We start from the raw sequence: 10,025 nt of genomic DNA, 5'->3' as shown, positions 1-10,025 counted from the left end.
AAATCTTGGAGTAGCCCAGCCAGAGTCCTGATGATTTTATATACTGATCATCTGGGAATGAGCAAGAAAGGTTTAATTAATTTTAGTAGAATGCGAAATGGAAATGTTTGATTTTTTTTTTTCCAAAATTGATTCTCCTTCTGTTTCGTCATCTACTGAGACATGCCTGTCTCATTTCCTATAAGAAACAAACAAAATCTAAATCTGACAGGTGAATGAATAATTCTGGGCTCACCTGTATTTTAAAAACACGGAATGATGCTGGATATCACAAAGCAGTCCGAAAAGAAATGTCTAACTTTTATTTAGTTGTTGTCTTTTCTACTAATTTAGTACCAGTGTAGTGTGTCCCTTGACTTCACTCACCCCTGTTTGTGCTTTGCCATTCTCAAAGTGTTTATTTGTTTTTACTCTGCCAAAGGAAACCCTTTTCATTTACTTCCTACCCCTAAAAGGCAATGCTCATATTATTTTTGACACATAAAAAAAAAAAAAGTACATCCCCTTTAACTTCTACTTTTTGCGCAACACTTTGATTTTTGTGGCGTACCTAGTTTTGTCGGAAACGGCTTGCTTCACCTTGGTTTCATAATAATAACGACTTGACTTGTGTTGTGTGTGGTTCTGCATAGTTGTATTAAATTATTTTAGAATCTGGTAATCATGATTTATTGGGGAGAATACCCTGGAACTGACAGAGGGTTTGATTTCTTTTTTGACATCAATGAGTAGCTGATTGATGACAGTGTGACATAAAATGTAAATAAATAAATAGAAATAAAATAAAGAAAGAAATTGGAACCTTGCTTTCTAGCCTATCCAAAACCTGAATGTTCACTTTAAATCCTCACTTTTGTAAGTTCAAGCATGATTAGTTGTCCTGTGTGTCTCTGAGCATCCCGGTGATGGACTGGCAACATGTCCAGGGTATATGGTCTTGTCTACGAAGGTGTTTATATGTAAAGGGCTACCAAAACAAATGTGCCATTGTTATACCGGTGTTCCCACAGATAACATTAATAACACCTCTAATTTCCAGACGCTGTTGGTTAGGTGAACAGAATCTGTGCAACATCTTAAAGTACATTTCTTCCACTCTACCGATCGAGAAAAAAGAGGCTGTAGCCATGTGTTGTCTCAACAAATGAGACAATGAGGTTTGATCCTTGATACCAGAGGATGGTGAAAACAGTGGTACTTGTAATCTAATTAGTTGAGCGGTTTAATGCAAATGTTTCATTTGTAATTTGTCCCAATAGTAAGAAATTAAATAACCAGCTCTGTGTCTCCAAACAGGTTGTTACTAAAGGGCAGGTTAGCCCAAATACAATTAAATCACATCATTTAAGTAAATGTCTTCAGTAGAGAATTTCCTCTGGTCGAACTTCAGGACATACGCCCCGTCAGAAGGTCTGTAAGGAAAACAAAATGAGCAACACTCACATCCTGTGATCAGAGACTTCTCTTAGTGTAATTTATTAAATGTAGATTAATTTCAAATTTCTTTGTCAGACCCTAAAATATTCAAAGGTGTGTGATTTTTTTTGATGGTTTTAGAAAGATCCTAAAAAAAGAAAGTCAGTCTGAAAGCAACAGTTCCACTTCTGATATATAAATGGTCTCATTTAATTTGTGTTCACCTGATTTGGATCAGAATGATGACGACTTTGACAACACATGTGCCAGTTTATCTTATGAACTTGTGTATTAAATGTTTATTAAAATGAAAATGCTCTCGACATGAAATTGAATCCCGAATAAGCTCATAGCATCAATGTTCTGAACCTGCGTCAGCATCTTCTCAACAAAAAAAAAATCATATTCTTCTCCCTAGAATGCAAAAACTACGTAACTGCACTCTTTATTTACTTTGTAAACTGATGTTTGGTTATACATCTAAAATAAAATCAATAAAAGCAACATAAAACACATGTGCAACAATATTTAAATGTTTTTTTCCCCCAGTAAAAGCTTAAGCAGCTTAAAATAAAGTAGATAGCTTACAAAAATCATTAACTGAGTTCCCCAAAAAAATCCTGCTTTATTCTTCTGAAATCTGCTCTTTTCTTGCATGCTGCTGTTTATTTCGGCGCTGCCGTGAAGGGTGCTGGGAGCTGGCAGTAGCCAAATTTAGCGCCCTCTTGAGGCCACGAGGGGACCGGTCCTGACGTGTACTCGGAAGGTTGAGCTTTCTCCGTGGGCTCTTCGAAGCGTGGCTGCTGGCCCTCAGCCTGAGCGGGCCGCAGCGTGGCGTTGGTGCGGTGCTGGTCCTGCTGAGGACTGTCGGTCCATTCGGGGCCAGAGCTGCCGCGGGACGTGAGGTCCTCTGTGGACCTTGAGAGCGTTTGGCCAGGAAGGCACACGTAATCTTTATCATTAGGAGGGCACGGGGCCGGGACCAGAGGTGCAGCTTCGTCGGATGACGTTTCACTCATCTCGTTTTGCCGGACCTTCACTGACATGGGTCCTGATGCCTGTGACAGAGACGCAAATGTATTAAATGGCTGCAAAACACAACAAACTACCAGATAGCATGTGAAAAACTCGCATTAAAAATATCCGCTGGTGGTCAGATGGTATGATCATAAATTGGCATTTATGAACCCATAGACCCTTCCAGCTTTGTATTAATGGCCTTTCTATATACATATACATTATACAATCATTTTCCCACTTGCTTCCACTCACGTAACTATATTCACAATTTTTCACAATACCCATGCATCCACTGCACCTCATATTTACAGGGTTTATCAATATGAATTTATACAGCATATTCATATATAACAATCCTCTTCTGCTTTCTTCTGAGCTGTTTAATATCAGGGCATTGCTGTAGATCCATACCATTTTACTGATTTTACGGGTTTGAAACCGACCCGTACCCCTTCATTTGTAAACCACTTCCTGTTTCTTGAGCAGTCCTTGAATGTGTTGTGGCATATTGTTATTATTGGCTTTAAACATAGTAAGAGCTGTTTGTGCGAAGTTAATGCTGAAAAAAAAATGATGTTACAAATAATGGGTTAGATTAGAATGATCCAGATGTCAAACTTTGTTAATTATTCATATTGCTCTTTTTGTAATTTTCTGACTAGTTGTATTATTGTTTTGTAATCGTGAATTGTTTGCAATTGTTAACCCAAGTTATAACACAATAACATAAGTAGTTAATTTTGATTATGTCTAATGTGAGTGCTCCAGCTGAGTAAGTGACACCAATAGACCTATTTCACACAGTCGTTCAACATTCACCCCATTTACCTGCAGAATTAGTTCCGTTTTTGATTTACAATTACCAAAATAATTATTTTTTTTCTTTGTTTCTAATTTTTTTTTTCTGTCAAACCGCACTTTTTGTATGCTTATCTCATCAGCTGTACCATTTAGCGGTTTTCCTGAGTCATCTCCAGCTCAGAAAATGTTTGAGTCACCGGCAAATAATGCCAGTTTCCTTATTTCTGATATGTTGCATAAGTAATTTACATACAATATGAAGAATTTGGCACCCAGCATGAACCTCTGAGGAACCTTACAAGCAATGTCCAAATATTTTGAATACACATAATCCAACACCATATACTGTTGTCTGTTTGTCAAATAGATTTTAACCCTGACCCTGATGATCTCAATGTACTAATATTCGAAAGGTCTCACTCAGGAGAATAATGTTCCATGTCACAAAGATCAAATCATCTTAAATATGGCAAAGAGTTGACTCTACTCCAAGGGCCTCCACAGTCAGCAGGTCTCAGTCCAATACAACACCTTTGGGACGTGGTGTAACAGGGGGAAAAATCCTAGATGAGCACCACAACAATTGTCAATTTGGACCAAAATATCTGAGAAATGTTCCAGAAACCGTTTTGAATCTATGCTGAGCAGGAGATTCAACCTGGTACAAGCAAAGCGTACCCACTAAAGTAGCTGGTTAGCATATGGAACAATGTTCACTGCATCTTTAGATGTAAATGTGAGATTTTTTTCATCCGAATCTTTAAAGAAATGCCTAATATGAATTTACTGTTCTACTCCATTGATCTTAGTGAAGGTAGCTGACCTGACAGAAGATGTAAGGCCCACTGAAGCTCATTGATGACTTGTCCAAGTTGTTAACGTCATCAGCAGGGGAGGGGAAGTTCTCGCATTTCCAGCAGCTCCCGTCCTGATCCTCACACTTCTTCTCAGTGCCATCGGTCGACCACAGCAAAGCATCTGTGGAGCTGCGGGGCAGGTAGAGGTGGGGGGTGGACAGAGTGTATTACTTATCCATGGATTTCATTATCTGCCTTTCTGTTCTTCCCAATTGCTATGAAGGCAGACCACCAACTTCTGCTTCCACAGAACAGTCCATTCAGAGTAATTGCTGAATTATCTTACATTTGAGGAGTTACGTAAGAAAAGTGTGAAATTTAGTACCAGGTTGATATGTTGTCCAGGTACGGCATGCTACAAATGAACGTCCTCTCACTCTGCATGAGGGTTGGTGATGGGGAGGACTGAATGAAAAGAAAACACGAGAAAGTGAAGTAAAACTTTATACGTACATATACATATATATATATATATATTTTGTCACACTTAAATGCTTCACATTCAGATTATGGATAAAGATGGCCTGATTAAACACAACGATCAGTTTTCAAATTATGATTTAATTCATTAACATTTCTTTCAGCATCCGAAATTGACTTGGACCTATGTGAAAAAGTAATTCCACCCTTTCTTAAATCATGGATTAGCTGTGCTTAAACTACATACTACTCAGACCTGATCTTCAGACACAATAAATGATTTAAATAGAACCTTTCTTACAGCTAAAAAAAATCACAGAAAACAACATTTCATCTAAAAAAATAACCACAAACAGTAGAAAAACAAAGTAATCGATATCTCTCAGTCTGGACAGGGTTACAAAGCGGTTTCTAACATTTTGTGAGGCCAAAGTCGGAGGCATAATGTACAACTGGAGAAACCATGCAGCAGTGGTGACCCTTCCCATCAGAAACCGGTCAGCCAAAATTACTCCAGGTGATAAAAACCAAAAACAAACGTATAACATAAATAATAGAAAAGCACTCCAAGCATCACTTGCCTCAGTTAAGTTCAGAGATCATGGTTCACCAATCAGAACAGTTAGAGCAAAAATGGCCTCAATGGGAGCGTTCCAAGATCAAAATCACTGCTGACCGAAAATAACAAAAGCCTAGTCTCTCATACACCCCAGAGGTTTCTTGAAGATCTCCAAGAATCTAGGGGAAGTAGAATTTTAGGAAGCTGTGTGTTGTGTTACAGCTGACCTAAAAATAACCCAGCATTTAAGAAAGCAGACCATCATACTGACAGTCAAACATGGTGGCGTTGCTGTGAGGCTTCGGGGCTGCTTTGCCTCCTCATTAAAAAGGACAACTCGCCAGAATCGATGGAATCAGGAAGTCTGCTATCTACCAGAAAATCCTACAGGAGACTGTTCAGCCATCATTAGCACTATCACACTTTTGTTTCTATAGCAGAACAATGATCCAAAGCACAGTAGCAAGGCCACTTTTGACTGAAATATACGAAAAGTTATGGTTTGGCCTAGCCAAAGTCTGGACTTAAATACAATTCAGATGCTGTAGTATGACCTTAAACACACCATTCACCCTTCAATCCTCCAACTTGGTTACATTCAAACGTTTATGCAAAGGAGGGATTTAATTTATCATTTCCCTTTATAAATTAAATTACCCTTTTAATACTTATTTTCTATTAACTCAGGTTATCTGTATCCAATGTTAAAATCTGAGTGTGGCAAAAAAAAAGCAAAAACAGAAGAAATCCGTCAGAGGACAAACACTTTTTCACAACACTTTGTACAATATGCAAATAGTTTGAAACATTTTAGGCACTCGAAGTAAATAATCCAGCCTCACCTTGATCTCAGACAGGATCTTGCTTTTGCCTGGAGAGGGAACCGAGTCCACCCAAGACACAACTTTCCTTAACGATGAAAAAAAAAAAGATAAATAAATCTACCTTAATTCTTAATTCCAAAGAAAACCTGATTCATTAAAAAACGTAAGGGCTTACTTCTGGCAAACTGGAACGGTGTGGTACAGAGCCAGACAGGCCGCGGCTGCAATCAGACCGCTGAAGAAATAAATCAGTTTGGTGACTGACCAGGTGGCTGTCAGGGAACAGAAACCAGATTAAAGAGGTGTTTCCTGAAAGGGGCCGGTTCATTTTGTCATCGTAATTAGAGTTTTTTCCCCCCCCAGGTCTTTCAGAGAAAACAAGAAAACAAAAACAGCAGGGGAGAATCAACAGTGTACTCTAATACTGTAAACACCTTCATTTGAGGTCCAGTTCACAGGATTGGACCATTCTGAGGGGATTCCTTCGTAGCTGAAACTGTGTCCAGGGGCGACCAGCGACCTGACTTTCACCTCATAGTCCTGGAGCGGGATAAGTGATGTTCCCAGGATGGTGACGCATGTGGACCCCGCCGGAGATGTTCAGCTGCACGGAAGAACCCTGACGGCAGGAAACGAAACAACACACAAGCCATGCGCGTTCAGGTTTTCAGTGGCTAGAAGGGGGATTAGCAGCGAAAAAAATCATGTTAAATTCTCTTACCTGATGTTTTGCACTGTAATACCAGACCTGATAAAACAGCACTATAGGTGCCGTGGCTGGTGCAGACCACTCCACGACCCAGTCACCGTTCTCCTCCCTCACTTTCACCCGCTGTGGCGAGTCGGGACGGACTGTTCAAAGAAATTATTGTTTCATAGCTTGAATAATAATAAGTGATTCACTGGGTTTGTCATGTGATTAGGTTCCCGCTTTTGTTGCCATTTTGAAACTATATTCAGCATAATGCTGCCATTCATGCAGGTATATGGGGTTCTGCAAAAGTATAACGTTAACCTAAAACTTGAAGTTGAAGCATAATCAAACGTTTTGAAAATTTTTTTCCCCATTTAGAAACCGGCAAACTGGGGCGTACATATCCATTCTGCAATCTTTCCTTAGTTAACCCTACATAAAGCGCAACTACCTTCCAAAGTCACCAAATTAAACAAGGTTCATCTGTATGAAATGGTTTGACTCCAGATGGCCTTTGAAGGCCTCGGAGGTTTGATTAGGGACATCAAAAACAATACTGCAAGACTGTATATTCTAAATAATGCGTTAAATTAGTCTGGTTAATGAAATCTTTTTTCACTAATAATTGATACAGTTTTTTTTACATGCATAATATGACGTTATGCGGGTCTATTTACATTTTTTTCCCACATTTTTGAGCCCATGAATGATAAAAACGTCCACTGGGGGCCAGTATTTAACAAGCTGGCCACCCACCAGCGCCTCCATCCTGAAGTCAAGGACCTGATCAGAGATTGCTGGGATGAACTGATTTAGATGCAATAGCACACATCAAACATTAGGGGGTGCTGTGCAGCCATGACAGGAACCTGGTTAACCACCGTTCGCCTGCAGAGCTTCCTGTGGTTTTATCAGCCCCTTGTGCGTTTTTCATTCAGCTTGATACGCTCAGATAAGCGCTGAGAGACTTCTGCTTCCCCTTCAGTTCTCCCCCCCTCTGCATTCTGTGTGGACTCACTGTGTTTGTGGGCTACGAAGGTCTTGGCATTGTGTGTCGGCAGGAGCCTCAGCTGCAGACGCTCAGGGTCCACATCAGTGAGAGGGCAGCTGTACCTCACCTCAGTCCCTCTGGCGTCATCAGTCACAGCTGGGTTCAGGCAGCGTCTCTCAAACCTTAAAGGATCAAAGCTCGCATCAGTTCAGACACATTTTTCCCCCTCCGAAACCACGGCATCGGCAAGCTTCGCGTCCAGCTTACTGCGCGGTGTGGTTGTGTCGCCAGGCCAGCTGATAGGTGATGAGACGAGCCAGCTCTCTGCTCACCTCCCAGCTGCACATCACTTGCTTCTCTCCTTCCAGAACGCAGTGCAAAGAGGGAACCTGCCCCAAGTCTGGTGCCCGGAGAAACAGAAAAAGAAAGTTACAAACGCGGCTAGAAAGCACCGGAGGTAGTTCCCAAAAAAACTGAAATAACCCAGAAGATTGACACGTATAGAAAGAAAAGCAAAACAGTTTGATCTTCAGTGTCTCCCACCCCTTTGAAACTTTTACGCCTTATTGTTTTACTAACACAAATTTCCTTACATTTTACCGGGATTCTACGTGCAAGGCCCACAGAAAGTAGTACGTGGTTGAAAAGTGGGAGGAAGAAATATTTGTGGTGACGTGTGCGGCCTGCGTTTATGCTCAGTCCCTCTGTTTCAGTAGTAGAACCGGCCTTCTACCACACAGCTCTTGATTATTTGGCATTTTTTTAAATTTGTACGTTAGAAACTCACTCTGGTTGCATACAACGTTTTTATGAAATATTATCACGCTCTGCTGGTGTATGAATTCTTTTTTTGGCCGTTTTACGCTTTGTTTTTGCTCAAATTTCTTAGTAAATGAAGCCCTCCATGTTTATTTAGAATAACAACAGAAGTACAACACTGCGTGTGTGCAGGAAGCAGCTAATGGCTATTAGGGAAAAAAGTGAAGAAAAGTCCAAGATCCAGTGAATAAAAAAAAAAAAAAAAAGACTATATGATTGCAATAGACTGGAATGTCGTAAGCTAAACCTGCCGTTACTCAGACGTGACCGCAGAGTTGATTGATGGGAGTAAATGTTCGAGCTTGGTGATAATAGTGATAGCAATGCTCTTCTTAGCCTCTCTTAAGTACAAACAACATTATAAATAGATAGATAGATACTTAATAACGGTTGGTCTTAGATCACGCTGAGCTGCCGCTTTACCGCGAGGCCTTTCAGAGGGGTCAGGCTCAGTTCGGCATTATTTGGTAGTGATTTATTAGTCACCATGTGGCTTTCTGATAGTTCTGTGGTACTGCTGGTAGATGACACCACATCTGTATATATCTGTTCATTGCTTCCATGCTGGGGTTCTCTTCAGGCTCAAAAATAACTATCAAAACACTATCTGGATGGACGCTTGGAGTAAATAACCTTATTTTATAATGATCAACTGGACTTTGGTCTTTTTGGCGTAGGCATATAATGTGGCTATATACTTTTAAAGTTTGGGGATACTGTAGAACAACATAAAACTGGTTTAAACTCCTCCAAAACTGTATCCCTAAGCTGTCTGCTGTGTTTCTTCTTGATGCAATCTGCTCACTAATGTTCTCTAACAAACATCTTAGGCCTTTGCATTAATACTGTAATTACATAGCACATTTACACAATAGTATTATTCCGATCCTTGACCTATATCTCATCTAGGGGTATCAGAGTAAAGGGGGTATAAAAATGCCATTTACAGAAAACTTTGTGTTAGCCAATCCCATTAAATCCAGATAAAGAACATTGAAGTTTGTGGTTGGAATGTGACAAAGTGTGGAAAAGTTCTGGAGCTCTAAAATCCCTGCCCTACACTGCAGTGCTTTGTCGACGCGTCATTTCACTCACCGTCTGCAGTTCTCCAAACCACCACAGGACTCCATTCGCTCCACCAGCCCAGACCGGCCCTGCTTCTCACCCTGGCTTCGTATCTACGGCCAGGAAGCATCCTCTGCGTTTCAACTGTCAGGCTGGTGTTCTCAACGGTCTCAATCTGGTTAGAGAGGGATGTGCGCGGGGGGCAATTCCCATTAAAAACAGAAACAATCGTGTCTTACAAGCTGCACAGAAATCTAGTCAGACGGTGTTTTGAACTTACAGTCCAACTGTCCTCAGCCTGGGCCCTGAAGCTGAGCTGATACGTGAGGTTCTCGTTCAGGGAGGACGCCGGAGGATACGGGCTGGACCACCGCAGCGTTCTGCTTCCGTTGCTTCCCTCAGACACAGACAGATTCCCCGGCGGACGGGCTCTCACTGCGCAACACCGTCAGACAACCACACACTGTAAGATTTCGTTTGGCTCTAAATACGCTGCTATGGCTCATTTAATTGTTATCTGTGCTCACAGTGCCGTGCGAGATCCTGAGGTGTGTGCTGG

At 41.0% G+C, this 10,025-nt stretch overlaps 1 protein-coding gene across 1 annotated transcript in view; it reads right to left on the bottom strand.

Moving 5' to 3' along the window:
- Positions 1-1,700: 1,700 nt before the first annotated feature.
- csf2rb (colony stimulating factor 2 receptor subunit beta) overlaps positions 1,701-10,025 on the bottom strand; it is a 17,684-nt gene continuing 9,359 nt past the window's right edge. Inside the window, exons 13-15 of the mRNA XM_036148710.1 lie at positions 4,420-4,499; positions 4,061-4,223; positions 1,701-2,474 (exon numbers count right to left, since the gene is read on the bottom strand). Of these exons, the coding sequence (XP_036004603.1) occupies positions 2,082-2,474; positions 4,061-4,223; positions 4,420-4,499 (636 nt within the window). The 3' untranslated portion in view covers positions 1,701-2,081. The remainder of the gene's footprint in view (positions 2,475-4,060; positions 4,224-4,419; positions 4,500-10,025) is intronic.

Source organism: Fundulus heteroclitus, chromosome 16 (assembly GCF_011125445.2).
Source record: "Fundulus heteroclitus isolate FHET01 chromosome 16, MU-UCD_Fhet_4.1, whole genome shotgun sequence".
In the NCBI taxonomy this organism is placed as follows: domain Eukaryota; kingdom Metazoa; phylum Chordata; class Actinopteri; order Cyprinodontiformes; family Fundulidae; genus Fundulus; species Fundulus heteroclitus.
The sequence above is the reverse complement of the archived record's forward strand: the minus strand, read 5'-3'. Positions and strand labels throughout refer to the sequence as shown.